We start from the raw sequence: 17,560 nt of genomic DNA, 5'->3' as shown, positions 1-17,560 counted from the left end.
ATGTTTGCTGACGAGCTTTCAATGCTTAATGATCTGAAAGTTGAAGCATCTTCTGAACTTTCTCGGAAATCTTTGGCAAATTTCGTTAATCTTCGGACGAGTTCGAAAAATGCTCGAAAAATGTTCGTATGGTCTTCGGGCAACACTCGGAAAATCGTCGGTCTTGAAATTGCAAAAAGTTGGTCAAAATTGCAAAAAGTTGCTCGAAAGTTGCTCGAAAAGAAAAAGGTTGCTCAAAAGATGAAAAATTGCCTCAAAGCTGCCGAGCATGTTTGGTACAGCCCTAGTCTCTTACAAGCGGTTAGTCTGTATTTGAAGCGAAGAACACAATCGATTTGGCAGTCAATAGACCTTTTCAGCTTCGTTTGTTTGTTGTCCCATTTCAGACCACGCGATGTTACCCTTGAAAATTATCTCCTTCAAATTCAAACAAATTCACGTGAAAATGAATGAATAATTTCCAGATAGACATATCTGTTTTATTACAGTCAAAATCGGTGAAGCGTTCTTTTTTAAGCTACGTATGTAAACTGTCCATTTCAGATCATGTGTTACTCTCCAGAGAGTTGTTCTTTTTTTTTATCTGGGGGTGGGGGGTGGGGGCTGGTGGGAGTTAAGGGGGGAGGGGCAGGCCAAAAATATGGCTTCAAAGAGGGGCTATGCAAAAAATGCTTTGTAAAGGGGGGGTCACACAAAATAATTACCTTTAACGGTTGTATGATGGCATCTATTATAGTGCTAAACTTCTACCAGAAGGCCTAATAAAGCGTTTTTGAGATTCTGAAAGTAACATTTTTCGGGGGGAACAAGCCCCCGGACCCCCCTGTTATGTTCTGTGGGCTGATCATACTACGTGAAAAAAGAAGACTGCGGGAGACAACAACGTTAACACGTCTAAAACTGACAGAGCAGGATTGCAACTGTGGACAGCTTTTTCGTCCTTATTGAGACTTGTCAGCACGGTGTAGCAAATCGCGCGAGTAATCGAGTTGTTATGCAATTTATTTGCGTCGGCCCCCTGAGCTGGCGTCAAATTTAGGATAGCTGTGTGCCCCAAATGATTAAACTCTGATCCCATTAAAATGATAGAAAATCTAAAATTGATCACTCTTTAAAAGGCTCAAAGCCAAAGAATGACACTGTGAGCTGGTCTTTTTTTATTTCTTTTTAGTGGCATAGAAAGTGTAACGGGTAGTTCAGTTTTATCAGACCATATCTTTTTCGTTTAGATGGACGTGTACGCAACTTAATTTAAGCTAATCATTTTAAAAACCTATTTAAGGATCGATCACAACGGGATCACGATGCCAAAAGGAATGGGAACCTCATAAGTACGCAAGGGACATACCTACATATATGTAGGTATGTCCCTTGGGTACTTATAAGGAATGGGTCCTTTTGGCATCGTGATCCCGTTACATAGCCCATAAATGAAAGTCTCGAGGGAGTCTATTTTACGCAGTTCGGCTTTCTTAGTTTACATGCCAGGTTTTGTTAAGCGCTACAGTGAAATGAAGTTAAAACGAGAAAAAGATAAATTCGGTTATAATCGTTGGCATTACTGTTAATGTGAACACGGGTGCGAAAGAAACCGCACAAGAGATAATCAGCCTCGAATGGATTAAAAATTATCCATCAGTTCATTCATCGGTTGAATTTACAGCACAACGAAGTCAAGAAATGTCAACTCGAAAGCTGTTCATTTATCTCACGGAAACCGAGCAATGCCTTCCTCCAAACTTGGCAACTTCTTCTCAGATTGGCGATCCCGAGACTTGCAACTGTGATGTGATAGTGCTACGTTACCGAGTCAGGTGTCAAGAAGACAAGCGATCACACATCAGTTATTTGTTTGATCCAAATACCCTCTTTGCATCAGGACGAAATGTGCTCTTTTTTGCTGCAATGGATCGAAGACCGGGCTACCATTATTACATTTTTATAAACGACGACACGATTCTCAAGTACAACAGCTTTACACCCGCCAACATGACTAAGATGCCGCCGTTTCGAGTTGTGGAAAAGTGGTTGTTAGATTACGAGCCAGCGGTAGGAGTATTGGACTACAAGAATCATGGAGCAAGCGTTATGTTTGAAAACAGGAGATATTTTTGTGGCAATCACGAAACATCGTTAGTTCTTCCTACCGTATTTTTCGATGCATCTTTAACGCTTTTCATCATAAAGCTGTGGAACATATCCTTCCCTTCCCGACGCAATTTGAGCGCGAGTGTATTTTTGCCAGTAATAAAAACACTATGCTTGCTGTTGAGGTCAAATTTGGTGGCCAAGCACAAGTCACAGCCTACGATTTTAGCTAGTCTCATTATGAATATGGCTTTTACTTAGTCTACCGGACACACACGACGTAAAATAAAATCAAAGATCTCTTCGAAATATCGACTTTTTTGCATGAAGTTGGTATGAGTAGAAGGTTTATCCTGGACATATTAGCGCCTCTTAAGATTGTGTGACCATTTGCAAGTCACGTGTTCTGAGGATTACATTGAAAAATGCAGCGAAGTTTTGTACGGAACTCCTTCAGTAACCAGGGACAAAGTAGTCTGGACCGAGGAGCAAAAAGCGCGCGTAACAGAAATGTTGCTGAAACAATATTCATTTGATGAATATCCTAAATAATATTCTCATCTTCTAATTTTAACATATGTTTAACAGATAACGGGTTATTATGGGTTTAATGGTTAGTGCGCCGGACTTCGAATCGAGTAGTACGGGTTGGAGCCTTACTGGCTTGGGTCACTGTGTTGTGTTATTGGGCAAGACACTTTCATAGTGCCTCTCTTCACCCAGGTGTATAAATGGGTACCGGCGACATTTTGCTGGGGGTTCCCTGCGATGGGCTTGAATCCCATTCAGGGGGGAGTAGAAATATTTCTAGATGCTTAATGTTGCAGAACCCGGGAAAAGCTCTGGCAGTATGGGCCGCATGGTTCGAGGCTTCCCTTTATTTATTGTTCTTCCATGAGCTCTTTGAGGTTTTACGGAATCAACAACAACAACAAGCTTTATTTGCATGACTGTAAATTTGTTACAATATTGCAAAAGCGTAAACTTATTAAGTAATAATAATAATAATAATAATAATAATAATAATAATAAAATAAAATAATAACATAATAGAAAAAAAAATGATTACATATAAAATTAATTACATTGATAGTATTTTGTTACGTAAATCAAAGCAAGATGATATAAATTTAATCAATTGGATGGTCACAAAATAATCGGAAGAATTCATTAATTCTAAAATCAAGTCAGGCACTGGTAGCCGGCTGACATTTAAGATGGTAGGTTGTATTTTCTTGTAAAAGTTATCTCTTATTGTTGTATATTTGGAACAATAAAGGAGAAAATGAATTTCATCTTCGGTTTTATTACAATCACAGACCGGGCAGAGCCTGTTATGTCTGGGCGTATTGTTATATCTGCCTAGTTCGATCATTAACTTATGATTACTAATACGTAATTTAGCTAATGTTCTCCTACCAGAAACTCTCCTAGTTAACTCTAGATAATTGGAGGTAGCATATTCGTTCTTAAAAGATCTGTAAAATTCTAGTTTTTGAGAATGCTGTAGAGTATGCTGCCAATACGAAATATATTTCTGTTTCATTGACTGCAGAAACATTGTCACTTTTGCGGTATCTACTAAATCAGGATTAAAATTACCAAAATTAAAATATTCGGATATCTTCATAAGATTAGAGTAAAAACTATTTTTACCAGCGGTGTGAAGTTCTAATGAAATTAAAAAAGACTGTCTAACAGAAGAATCCGGTTGCTTTTCTTGGAGATATATCAAGTAGTTGAGGATTCTTTGATTAATGGTGATAAGGAGAGGAAATCGACCAAGCTCAGCTCTACATGCAACATTAGAAGCCTTATTACTTACTTCAAGATAGCGTTTACAAAACTGTAGATGTGTTCTTTCAATTTGTGAACCATCCCAGGCCTTAAAATCAGATTTTACATAACTACCCCAAATTTCACTATTATAGAGCAAAATTGGAGATATCATTGCATCAAAGATTTTACAGGCAAGAGAAGGTTTCAATCTACTAAAATTTGTGTGTCGTCTCAAACTAAAAAGGGCATAAAGTCCTTTCTCTTTTAGGTGATCAAGTGAGATTTTAAAATTTCCTGTAGAAGATATTTTGGTTCCTAAATAAGTATAATCTTGTACAACATCAATTGTTTGATTTCCTATATAAAATACATGTTCAGTACATTTTTTCGCACGTTTTTGAAAAACCATTATCTTGGTTTTTTTGGGATTTACGCTCAACATCCAGGTGTTGCAGTATGTGTCTAATGTGTTAAGACAGTTTTGCAAACCTGTTTTGGAACGTGATAAGATAATTAAATCGTCGGCATATAGTAGAGCGTTTAATTTTGTACCGTGAACAGTAAATCGTTAATATAAAGGTTGAAAAGTAGTTGACTTAAAATGCAACCTTGTCGTTCACCTCTCGTATATTGAAAGGGTCGTGTCTGATACTGATCAATTTTTATTGAACAAGAAGACTTAGAATAAAGGCTTTTAATTAAATTGTAGAAGGATCCTCCTAAATTAATTTGCAATAACTTACTTAAAAGCCCATTATGCCAGACTGAGTCGAAAGCTTTTCTAAAATCAACAAAGCAAGCATAAATTTTGCCATTGTGATTATGGACGTACTTGTCTATCAAAGTTCGGAGTCTGAAAACATGGTCTGCTGTTCGATTGTTAGGCATGAAGCCGATCTGTGACTTGTGTGATATATGATTGGTGGTGAAATACTCGAGAAGCCTTTGATTTAAAATAGAGCAAAACAGTTTTCCCAGACAACTCGAGACGCAGATACCACGGTAATTTGACGGATCACTTCTTCCACCCGATTTATAAATTGGTGTTATGAGACCACCACACCATGTTTGAGGCATGGAACCTGAATTTAGAACTCCATTGAAAAGTTTGTAATATACGGGCATAAGGTCGTTGATACTTGCTTTAATCATTTCATTTTTAATTTTATCTGAATAAGAAGATTTGTTGTTCTTTAACTTTTTGGCAGCTTTTCGTATTTCATTTTCGGTAATCAAGTGATCTAATGGCCGAAATTTTTTTTCCAGACTTCTTCTTCTTGAAGTTCGTTACAGATTTTCTGTTGAATGGGATTAAGTCGATCATTAGAGTGAAGAGATTCAAAATGTCGCAGCCAATTTTCTTCTGACTCTAAAGGAGTATCTTCTTTTTTAATAGTGTCATCCATTGATTTTAAACATTTCCAAAAATTAGCCGCATCTGAATTGTTAACAGCTTCCTCCAAGCTATGAAGCTTGCTATTACAATAGTCGTCCTTTTTAGATTTAAGTAAACTTTTGTATTGCATTAGAACGACGTGGTAATTTTCACGTAAAATTGAGTTCAGGGGGTCTCCGGCTGTGTTTTTGGTTTGCCAATTTCCTCAATTCATGTCTTTTTAATCTACATTCCCGATCAAACCATTTTTTGTTTGACGATGACTGGATACGCTTACGCTGTTTTGTGGTTTTAATCTTTAAACATTGTCTTGCAGTTGTGATAAAAATATTTTCTACTTTATCAAGGGAAGTGTTAACATCGTTAATATGTGCTCTTTCGTCTAGGTAATCTTGTATGAGGGTTTGGATAACTGGAGAGCGTAAAGCATCTTTGAATTTCTGTGTAGAATCGCTTTCCCAAACAAACTGTTTTCGGATACGCGCGTTAAAGAGTTGATGTTATTATGCGATCCTTTTGGAATACATGTATCAGAATTGGTCGAGTTAATATTTAGCCAAGTCACTATAGGGCTATGATCTGATAAGGAAGTAGGCTGTTTTACTATAAAATTTGAAACATTTAAGAATAAATCTTGATCGCACAGTGCGTAATCAATTACACTTATATACCATTTCTCCCGTGAAAGGTAGCTCTCCCTAAAGAGTCACCACTGACTCTTCCATTCAATATTCTGAGATCGGCGCTTTTACATATTTCAAGAAGTCTTTTACCGTGATTGTTCACTTCATTGTCAAAGCTATTTCGCTGAGTTGGATTTAGCGAAAGTTCAGATCGGTCATTTGGAATAACTTTCGACCCTTCTTGACAGATACTATCCGAATATTTCCCTGTTCTTGAATTAAAGTCGCCCATAAGAAGAACCGATCAATGGGAGGAAAAAAGTGCAATGTCCGTTTCAAGTTCTTGAAATAATTCATCATCAAAAGTCTCGAGTTGTGCGGAGGAATGTAAAGTCCACATGTATAATATATCTTTGTTGGTTTTAGTATAATCTTTGCTGATCTTAAACCATAGAAAATTTGGTGATTTTTCACAATTGAGATCCAATCATGTAATGCATTTTTGTAAAGTAAAACAATACCACCGGAGTTACGACCACCTTTTCTCGAATTAATAGAATCTTAGATTACTGATCTATATCCTAATATTTCAACATCTGTGCATTTCCAAGTCTCGGAGAGAATTATGAAATCAAAATTATTAATCATATTTAAAAAATCTATGTTCTGCCATTTGTCCCCAATTGATTTTGAAGAAAGCCCATTTATATTCCAAGCGAGAAAAGACAATTTGCTTGTGTAATGCAAGCAATTAGCCACCGTCCGCGAAGATCTATCGATTTTTTGCTAATCGGATTATGGCCATTCTGGTAAATAATTTATAGCTAAATAAACGATTTAATGAATCTAAAAAAGGATATTAGTTCTCTTGGAACTTCTACAGGCGAGTCTTTATTCTGAGGATGAACTGAATTGTTTATTACGGGATTGTTCGGTGATTGTCCATATAAGCGGTTTTCTTGCTGTTGAGCCTGTGGAATCATGGGAATGTAAGGTCCTTGTTGATGGCGGGGCATTTCTGTGAGAAAGCCCTTGACTGCGCTGCTGTATGAGGCATATGTTCCAAGAGGTACTGTTCCCGGGATTGCTCTGTTTTGTTGACGGGGCGGAGACCTTGTTTGGCTGCTAAGTAATCGTGCTGGTCTCGTTCTACCACGAATCGCTTCTACTAGATTGGCCGCAAATAAACCAATGTGACGTCTTTGTAAATGTTTATTGTCATACAAGACAGCTAGGCCTTTTGCAAATACGTTTTCATGAGTGACCAGGCGCACATTTGGTAACTTTGAGCATTGAACGCAAATTTTTTCGTTAATGTAAGCAATGTTTTGAGATGAAACATCTGCTCGTGGAAGCAGTGTTGAGTAGATAATTTTACTAGAGGAAAATTTAGTTGATGCTTCTGTAATCATAGTGGTAATTTCAGATATCAGATCATCCGCTGTGTGTGTCATTTCTAGATCATTTGTTCCGGTGTGTATGACGATGAGTTGAGGAGAATCAGTCATTTCGTTTTGTATCAAGGCCCGTGCATTCTCAATCTTTGGACAGCGGAAGTATTGCGCAGTATATGAGGGTGGGAACATGTTTTTCGTGTTTTAAAATCTACCGTTGGAGTCACACAGGATGACTGCTGTGCAGTTTGCTGTGTTTGGTGGTGTACCATCACCAGCTGGTCTACGAGGCTGTAAATTGTTGTTGTTGTTTTGCCGTGTTTGTGTTGTTCCATCGCGAGTGTTGTTGTCATTAAGATTGGCTCTTACATGACCTGGAGTAACTGTATTTGACTTGTCATCAGAAACATTTCTTGCGTGACTTTCCGGGAGAGGCGGCGGGAGTGTGTTTCTAATGTTTAACTCTGGGGTTTCTTCTTGCAACAATGAAAAACGGTTCTCTGTGAGCAGATCTACAAGAAGGAATCGAACAGTGCCGATGTAGTTACACGGTAGTGCAGTGAAGGTTGACGATTGATAATTTTTAATTTATGAAAGATGAAAAACGGGACGGGAAAAAGAGGTTTTTAGGAGAAAAGGAGATTAAAGTAACAACCATATGGCACTGAACGAAATGTAATCTCGTTCTCAGATCTCTTGGGCAAAGACATGTTTACTGGACGCTTGCAGCAACCCAAATTTTAAAGGGACACTGTCACCAGCTTCACTTCAAAAATTTAAGAGCATAAAGACGTAAAGAAAGCTACGAAAAGTGGTCCAGTTTTGTTCAAAATTACTATGCCAGTGTACTGAAGCTACAAACTAGTGATATTTGTGTGATGCCATCAGGATGTTTTGATCTCAACTTGAAAATGTCATGCTGATCACTTTTTTCAAATTCTGCTCTTGTGGCTTGGAAAACTTACAACGGCTTCCATCTTCCTTCAACGCAATTTGCTTTATATTTTCACCTTGTTGTTTTAGATGCATTTCGTGTACGAGCAAGAGAACTTTGTCAATTTTAGCACTTTTTACTGAAAAGCAGAAAAATCCCGGTGACAGTATCCCTTTTTAAAAGTAACATTTACGTAACTAGAATCTTTGCAAACAGCACAACTTGGTTCCACTTTCGAAGCCACTGGGGTAATACTTCACATATCCCGTCTCTCAAAGCACGGTTATTTTTAAGCGTCTAGCCAAAAACAAAGCTACGTATGGGAACGATCTTAACTCTTCAAAGCTCCTTTCCACATATAACAGACAACATTACAAGCCAGAATACAAGGACGAAAATACAAGATAGGTTCTTGCACAAGTCATTACATAATATAAACCAACAGTGTTTAGTACAAGACAGCATAAGCCCACCTTTACCCCACGGGGCGCAAAAAAAAAAACCAAAAAACTTTTATTTTTTAATCTCAAAAAATACCACTAAAAATTTTAATATCCTTCTATTTCAGTGGAATCACCTTACTTGGTTGTTTACGCCTAAACTAGCTGTTATAACGTAACATCTGATTAGATGGGCATTTGTATTCTAAGATGGTTTTTAACACTTATGTGCGCGGCTCGAAGAAAAATGTCTCATTAAAGAAACACGAGCCAAATGAACTGAAACAAGCCCCTAGGTAATAAAATAATCTTGAACTCTTTGTTTATACTTAAAACATGAAAAATAAAGTAACTTACATTCAACTCTACCACAACATCCGGTGTATAAATGGGTAACCCTGCGATGGACTAGCATCCCATGCAGCGGAGGAGTGGAAATAATCCTTTTCGCTTCATGCTACAGCAACCGGGATAAGCGCCGGCCTGATGGGTCACTAGGCTTGAAAGCAGACTTTACTTCCTACCACCACAACATCCAATACCCATTTATTTCTTTGCTTTTATTAGTTTTTGTGACAGATTGGCTGACAGATAACTTTACTTGTGTAGAAATTTACACCTCTGATAAAATCTTCGCTTTATCTTATAGCAATTAATCGCTTATTTATCTAAGAATCACTGCATATGCGGAAATGAACAAAATTAGGTACTACCTTATACTCACTTATTTTTGAGAATCCTTACATCTGCCATTTAAGTGAATGCGACGATTGAGGCTCGCGAGAAAAAGAAGGGGGTTTCGAAATTTAATACCTTTTCCTGATTAAAACAAATATACAATTCAATTAAAGCCACTTTATATAATTAAAAACATTTACGAATAAGGCCCTTGAATACGTAGGGGATGATATATTATTCAGTTTAGAAATGAGACTGTCTATGCAATCGAGCTTTTTAGTAATGCAATATAAATTAATACCTAGTTTTGGACTGTCTATAAGGTTATTAAATAATTTTAAACTTAACTATTGGTTGCTTTATTTATGTATATGTAAGGATCGAGATCTTGCGTTAAAAATTCCATTTATTTCAGGGAATTAACCGTTGTGTTAAACTGGCAAACTTACTTAGTCTTTGAGCAAATGCCACCAAACTTTCCTAACTAAATCTGACATTTATCTCGAAACAATTTGATATGATATATGTTTCCAATTTTCAAATTGTAAGACCATTTAATTTAGCGTTCTTTATTAGCATTCTTTGTTTTCACGTGACGTCATCAAAATCCTAAATATTCAAAAACACAAGACCCAAGTTTTTTAGACGTCTTAAATAGTATACACATCTTTTTTGAAGGTTTTATCATCGATCATCATCCTTCGTCTTTAAAGAAAAGCATTTTGAATCTCGGAGTTCGAGAATTGATACCAAATAATATTGTTTTTAAACTGCCTTATTAAAATACCGGAGAAACTCCTGCTCTGTATTAAAGAAACTCCTGCTCTGCGCGTCATTCTTAATCGGTTCGAGAAATTAAAACATTCCACGTCTGCGTAGGAGGCTAGGAGCATCGAAGGGAAAATAATATCTAATGTCCTTTCATATATTCATTACCTCGTACTTATTTACCTCTCAGTACCTCGGGAAAAAGTTTTTCACTGAACATAGCGCTGTTTTCGTCAAATTCAATGTATTTGAGTTCTTATTTGAAATCCAGAAAATATAGCATCGTGACATTTCGCGTAAATTATATGCAAGTTGAAGGACTCCAAAATTGTCAGCATTACCTTAAAAAGGATGTACAGCAACCAAATAAGAAAATGTTTAACTTAGGACAGGAGGGTTCAAAACTCATTTAACAAATGCCTGTATGGAATAATCGGCTGGCGGCGAGTTACGTTCACACAAAACGAACGTGACTTTCTGTCAAGGTACACTCTTGGACTGTCGTGTAACTTTTCAAATATAACATGATTTCTTAGCTTTGAAGGGGCCTCTTGTTTGATCCTCTCTACAAATTCACGCGATATTGCTGTCAAATTTGTTTTGGATCTATCATACTCACGATGTTTGGGATTGCCAGCTGTGACAGGAGCAAACAGGAGTGCTTGACCGCCAAATTTGACCTCGACAGCGATCATAGTGTCTCTGTGGCTGGCAAAAATACACTCGCGCTCATATTGCGTCGGGTAGGGAAGGATGTGTTCAACAGCTTTATGGTGAAAAGCGTTAAAGATGGCATCGAAAAAAACGGTAGGAAGAACTAACGATGTTTTGTTTATTCCACAAAAATCTTTCCTTTTTTTAAGCACAGTGTTTGCTCCATGATTAAAGGCGTAGTCCAGTACGCCCACCGCTGGCTCGTAATCTAACAACCACTTTTCCACAGCTCGAAACGGCGACATCTTAGTCATGTTGGCGGGTGTAAAGATGTTGTACTTGAGAACCGTGTCGTCGTTTATAAAAATGTAATAATGGTAGCCCGGTCTTCGATCCATTGCAGCAAAAAAGAGCACATTTCGTCCTGATGCAAAGAGGGTATTCGGATCAAACAAATACTTGATGTGTGATCGCTTGTTTTCTTGACACTTGACTCGGTAACTTAGCACTATCACATCACAGTTGCAAGTCTCGGGATCGCCAATCTGAGAAGAAGTTGCCAAGTTTGAAGGAAGGCATTGCTCGGTTTCCGTGAGATAAATGAATGGCTTTCTTGTTGGCAATCCCGAACTTCGTTGTGCTGTATAATCGCGAGCCGGAGGTTCCGAGTTGTAGGCGTATAATTCAGCTGCTGAATCAATATTTATCCCTTTACTAAATTTGACCACCCCTTGTACGGTTTCATTCATATAAACAATCATGCCAAGGATTATAACCGAACTTAAGGCCACCATAAAGAAAAATATACTTCTTAACTTCATTTTACTGTAGTGTTCAAGTTAGCTAAACATGGTATCGAGGAAGTGCTTTACAATAAGCCGACCCAGGAATAAAATTAATTTAAAGATTGCATGGGTAAGAAATAGGTGAAATCAAATAGTTACCCAGTATCTGCGATTACTTGGAAACAATGATTAGGGTAGCTTTCGATGAGTTACCCAGTATGCGATTACTTAGTGGAAACAATGATTAGGGCAGTTTTCGATTAGTTACCCGGTATCTGCGATTACTTGGAAACAATGATTAGGGCAGGTTTCGACACATCACTGCAGTTTGATATAACGGCAAAAATTCTGACTTGCTTTCCAAAATAACGTGACAATGTTATGCGTCTAAAATAATTGTTCGTTTCAAGATTGAAAAGAACTCAAAAACAAAGACAAAGCTGTAATCTATAGTTTTGCTCGCCCCCGCGGAGCAGAAGCATATAACCCCCGAAGTCATGTCAGAATTTTTACAGAATCGTGATCGGTGACCAAGACAGTGTGATCATTAAATATTACTGGTGACAAAGAAAACTTCAATTAACATACACTCTTATTTTTCTATTAGAATTTATTTTATAAGAATATCAAGGCTGAAATTTTTGAAATTTTCAGAATATTTTAAGAATAAACCCGAGGCTGAGATTTTGAAAAGAATATAATTTTGTGTGTTGAAAATGTATAAATACAATTATATATTTTTAACTAAACTGTATAAAATTCTTCATTTCTCTGAACCATGTAAACGACAAAACGAGCCAATATTTAAAACAATAAAAATCTGCCAATGACAGTTTGATGAATGGTCTTGTAATAAACATGTATGGCGTACAGCACAAAAGGGAAATGTCATAGTTTACAATCTAAGAATATTAACAAGAATATTTTCAGCCTAACATCGGCGGAAAAATAAGATTTTTAATTCTAGTTTGCGCTGCCCTGATCCAATCAGAAACAAGAAAATAACAAGGCCTGCCAATCAAAACTTGAAGCCAACCAACTTTTCGCGCCGTGTTCTTGCTGGCCGGCAGCACTTCAAGCGCAATTTGACTCGAGCGCTGCCATCGGGCACTGCAAACTACCATTGAGTTTTATAACGACAAAATGGCTGAAACCCCTAACGAGGAAGCAAATTCTAAGTCTTCTCAGTTAGATGAAAAGGAATTACAAAGAGTCGAAGGAGTATAACAATAAAGTTGATGTTCTTGAGTATAAATATGTTTTTGGCCCTTCTCAGAGCTCATTGTAGCCCTCGTCTGCGCTTTCGGGCCGGCTAAAAACTTGTACAACTTGCCTTGTACAAAGCAAATTATATCTTGTATCTATAAATTCTATGGTTGTTTCAATTTTAAAATTATTTTCCAAAACACTCGCCGTAGTAAGTCTTTTTCCCATACAAGGACAAACTTAGCCTGAATTTCAGACATCCCTCTGTGCTCGCCTGCTTGCCAGAAGCAGGCGAGCACAGAGGGATGTCTGAAATTCAGGCTAGGACAAACTCAGCTGTTTACAAAGTTGTTTACAAGGCAAGTTGCTGGGACTGCAATGATTTTTATATTAGAAAAACAAAGCGTCGATAACACGAAAGGAAAACTGAACATTTTAAAGCACTTTCAAAAAACTGTCACGCATCAGCCATTGAAGATCACATCACATCAACGGGTCACAACATCAAATGGGATCACTTTGACATTCTAGCAACAGGACGATCACCATTGTAAAATAAAGGAGACATTGTTCATTCGTGATTTAAAATCAGCGTTAAATGAAAACTTTTTCTTTACTAGCGATATTGTTTGTTTTTCTTCTGCATTTTTTAGTCTGTTTGTTATTGATTAACAACATTGTCATTATTTTTTAGATTAGGTACCAGTCTTTTATTTCACGTTTAAATCTTATTGTAATCTTTTCAACGGTCACTTCTGAAGATGTATGTTGTAACATACGAAACGTTAAGTTCTTAAATCAAAGTTTTTTCCGACTTGCGTTGTCTTGTCATGTTTGTCACCGCAGTGTGTTTTTTATTTGTATTAAAGCATTTTTTGCGAAAAAACAATTGACGGTGTTATTTTCAGAGATTTAACTCCCTACTACATTTATAATATAGTTTAAACTCGAGAGACATAAAAAATGCTGATAATTTACAATTAAAATTCTTGCAGTTTCTTAGGACGATTTGAGGTTATATTTGCATTCATGTTTTCCAAACGAAAAACCCTCTAGAGTTTGAAATTTCTTCAAAAAAAGGTTACAACTGTCAGACATCTCCGATTATAATGGGGATGGAAAAGAAGTTCTACGGAATAAGGGAGTAAGCTGCTCTTCTTTGTCTGATTTAAATGTGAATGGCATTTAGCGTCACGACTTAACACCACTCACTAATGTAAACGGAAATGCCACTCAGAGAAGCTGTCTCAATCGATATAGGCGACTCATGGAACTTCGATATTTACCCAGTTGCATCAAAGAACTCTGTAATCAGTTCCTGGATACTTGCTGGTGCAAATTTGGAAGCAATAAGGTAGCACCGAGGCTGTTACCAAACCCTTGTAAAAACCCTGATCGATTGTAATCTGGAGGTCCCCGGTTCAAGACCTGCCCCTGCCACTAGCTGGATTTGTTTTCTCGGTTGTCCCGAATTCAAATCCTCGATCACGCTTTGTACATAGCCAACTGGTCTGCCTCCTGCCAGTTGGGATTTTTAACCTTGTTATGTTCATTTAAATATTTGTTTCCTCTGTTTCAGTGGCATGCCTGTAAACTAGCTATCTCGAAGAGATATGAAGCTAAGTGCATGACCACTATAAACAACATTTACATTTTTTTTTACATCAAGTTCCCTATGTTCAATGACAAGGACGAAGCTCTAAAGAAGCCTACCTGAAAAAGATTGAACCTCGAGTACTTGAGCTAGGTAATAGTCGAAAAGATTGCAAGGTGAAAAACGAAAACCTGTTTGTGATGGAGGTCTAGTTCCAACCATCCTGTCGCAAATCATCTAACCAATTTCCTGCGTGATACAGATCGTAAGGTGTCTGTGCATCTGAAGGCGTTCACTGTTGTGCTTGATTTCGTTTAAGACTGCGTTTCTGGTCAGAAGAAAGACGTGTTGCTTTGTCTTCTCCATATCCAAGAGTTGGAGATTATAATTATTGGCTTCGCCAATGCAGAGTACAGAAGTGAGATATTGAAAGAATGACTGGAGAGCCTTGATATTCAAGGGTTCATCGCCGTTGCCAAGGTCAATCCAGGTGACAAAGATTGTCTCACCTATAAACTGGTTTACAGCGCCAGTATTTTTGTTGCAGTGCATTAGCCTACACATATAAACTCACTCAGGATAAAAAGACAAGTGAAAGGACGTCGCTCTACTCCATCGCAGCTCAATCCAGGGGGTGCTAGCGGATACCACCACTACCGTGGCCTCCTTCAGCCGACGATCTTGGAGACAAATGATCGGACGAGCTTGTCCCTTCCAAGCTTGTGAAGTTCCTGAGCTTTTTCGTCTCTGGTAATGCAAGTGTAGAGTGGCGAGAGAAGACTGGAAGACTGCATTGTCCTCTGTTTTGTCCAGGCATTCCATTACATGCTCAGCTATTACTTTCAGTTTATTTGATTTTCTGTGATAGTTTTTTATCATGCATGTCACTGTTTTTGCCTTTTCAGGACATTTGCCGTGCTGAAACGAAGGGAGAGTGAAAGCTGTCAAAACACATCCTCCTTTGTGCAGCCACCATACTCAGGAAACTTGAGCACTGTGAGACTTAATACTTTGGCTTAGAACTTTGAACAGCAAGACGCAAGATGAAGTTTCCACTTCCTTTACTCTCCAGATTATTACCGGTAAATGCAACGAAGTGTTTCACCTTTCGACAATATGAACAAAATAACAACAACCATCCATGGCCTAAATGTGGCGAATAGTACCGGTAGGATCATGATACAAGGGATATCGTACACTGTAAACGGAGCACGGCACGCTCCCAAACGTTGATACCCCAGAAAACCTGCCTCCTATTTACGTCCACAGTCGAGTTGGGACCCAATTTCCTTAAGGAGCTGTGCTTACTCCGCCTACCATAAACAGTGAAGTGTACTCAAAGTGAATCCAAGAGTATCATGTTTTGTCACTTGCATAAATAGTAGGGAGCAGTGGAGAGAAACAATTTGTCATAGGGTTTGGTTGCTTCGTCTCAGCTACTGCCGTTTAGCCCACACGAACGTCAACCATTTACTATTTTCCGTCAATCAACCACAGAGTTTTCAGTGATCGAGGAGCTGCAGAGGTGGTAAGAGAACGCCAACAGGTAAGTCGGTTAGGCGTATGTGCAGTACACCTTTGACCATGGTGGCTGGATGATGGTCTTTCTTCTGATCTGGAAATTTTCAGATGAGTACAAGTAGCATGATATCTTGGGCCATTCCAGGGTCATTCCAAATAGAAATGAATTATATTGACATGGTGACAGGTAAACAAATTTCCGAACTACGCTGAGATCTTAATTGAGGCTCAGCTTGACAACAAAGGTTTCCTGAGTTGTGTTAAAGTGAAAGGCATACGCTAAGGCGCTGTTCTGGCCAAAAACATCGAAGCCATCATTACAGCCAAAAAAAGGTATCTAACGCTCTAAATTTATCTTTTTTATCAAAATAAACGGAAATTGGGGTTGTTTTTCTTTTTGGTTTTCCAGTCCTATGAAAATAACACTCTCAATTTATTTTTCGCAGAAAAAATGCTCTGTTTGATGTCTAGTTTAAAAGCAATTGTCGATTAAAGACTTTTGTTAAAAATCCAAGATGGCCGACAAAAACGAAACGTTCTTATGCGGCGCAAGATCAGATATTGTGACGTCATCTTTTTTCGTAAGGGTTCCGTTTTCACCATCCACACGAAGTTGTATAAGCCCCGGGCTTATAACTGTGATTTTACTGTATTCGATTGAGTAAACTATACAGTCGAGCGACCTCTCATGTTCCCGGGATCACCTTTCGTAAGGGACCACTTTTTTAAAACTACAAAAACTTTTAGGTTGGAAGCTGTCGTAAGCAACCATCTCTCTTAGGCGACCGTGACCATTTTTATAGTCTGTATAGCAGCGAAGGGGAGGGAGGGCAAATTACCACTTTTATGGCTGTGGTTTGAAAGTTTCGATTGTTTTACCTTCGCTTTACGCGGTAGGCGACCATTTTATCTGACTTCACCTCACTATGGGCGAAAAATATTTAACAAGGCACGTTACAACCCTGAGATGAAAAGAAAGCTTGTTAGATTTCTTGCATTCGTTTTCGTTTAGCTGTACGTATAAGTACTGCAATTTTAGCTGATGCAATTTAGGTACCCTATCTATGGATCACACCTGGAACACAATGTGAAGAGGCAAAAATGACACCCTATTTAAGGATTGAGAACCTAAACAACCATACCCTATCTCGAGGATCATACCTATATAGCCCAGATATATGGGAGTGCTCACCCCCTGGCTTTCATGCAAAAACCAGTCATACCCAGCGGTCAAGCGTCCAGGCCCAGTTGTAAGCTTTGTGAGCTTCTTGTTAAATTAGAGCATAAACAGACACAGCACGAACGTTGGCAGAAGCAATTTTAATGTTTATGCAAAACGCATTTCTTGTGCAAAATGTTCCGTTATAGGGTAGGCCAGCTACAAATAACAAGTACAAAAATATCTATTTATACTCTTAATATAGTAAGATGATGAATTGAAGACTTCATCAGCTATTAGAGTGCTCATTAGATAAACAAAAGCTATATGTAGATTTGCAGAGTTGGATTACTTCGTCGAGGTCATTTAATTAATTGCTACTCAGAGTTTCATGCTTCTTGCCAAGCAATCATCAGACAAACTCATCAGGCAATTGCTTCGCAAGAAGCATGAAACTCTGAGTAGCAGTTACATGTCTTCGACCAAGTAATCCAACTCTGCAGATCTAGTTACCTTATTATAGGAAATTAACGCTTGTGTA

The 17,560-nt window shown here is 38.0% G+C and overlaps 1 protein-coding gene and 1 pseudogene across 1 annotated transcript; one reads left to right on the top strand and one right to left on the bottom strand.

Moving 5' to 3' along the window:
* The first annotated feature begins 240 nt into the window (after positions 1-240).
* On the top strand, positions 241-2,321 carry LOC144654165 (uncharacterized; annotated as a pseudogene).
* A 7,592-nt stretch (positions 2,322-9,913) lies between these two features.
* On the bottom strand, positions 9,914-11,575 carry LOC144654730 (uncharacterized). Its single transcript, XM_078514960.1, has one exon. The coding sequence runs from the start codon at positions 11,573-11,575 to the stop codon at positions 10,499-10,501; it is 1,077 nt and encodes a 358-aa protein (XP_078371086.1). The 3' UTR covers positions 9,914-10,498.
* Between the last annotated feature and the right edge of the window lie 5,985 nt (positions 11,576-17,560).

This window comes from Oculina patagonica, chromosome 5 (assembly GCF_052425735.1).
Source record: "Oculina patagonica isolate OP01 chromosome 5, crgOcupat, whole genome shotgun sequence".
Taxonomy (NCBI): domain Eukaryota; kingdom Metazoa; phylum Cnidaria; class Anthozoa; order Scleractinia; family Oculinidae; genus Oculina; species Oculina patagonica.
The sequence above is the reverse complement of the archived record's forward strand: the minus strand, read 5'-3'. Positions and strand labels throughout refer to the sequence as shown.

Bases quoted from the DNA above. Each gene is read 5' to 3' on its own strand.
- LOC144654730 (XM_078514960.1), bottom strand. From the start codon at position 11,575: ATGAAGTTAAGAAGTATATTTTTCTTTATGGTGGCCTTAAGTTCGGTT.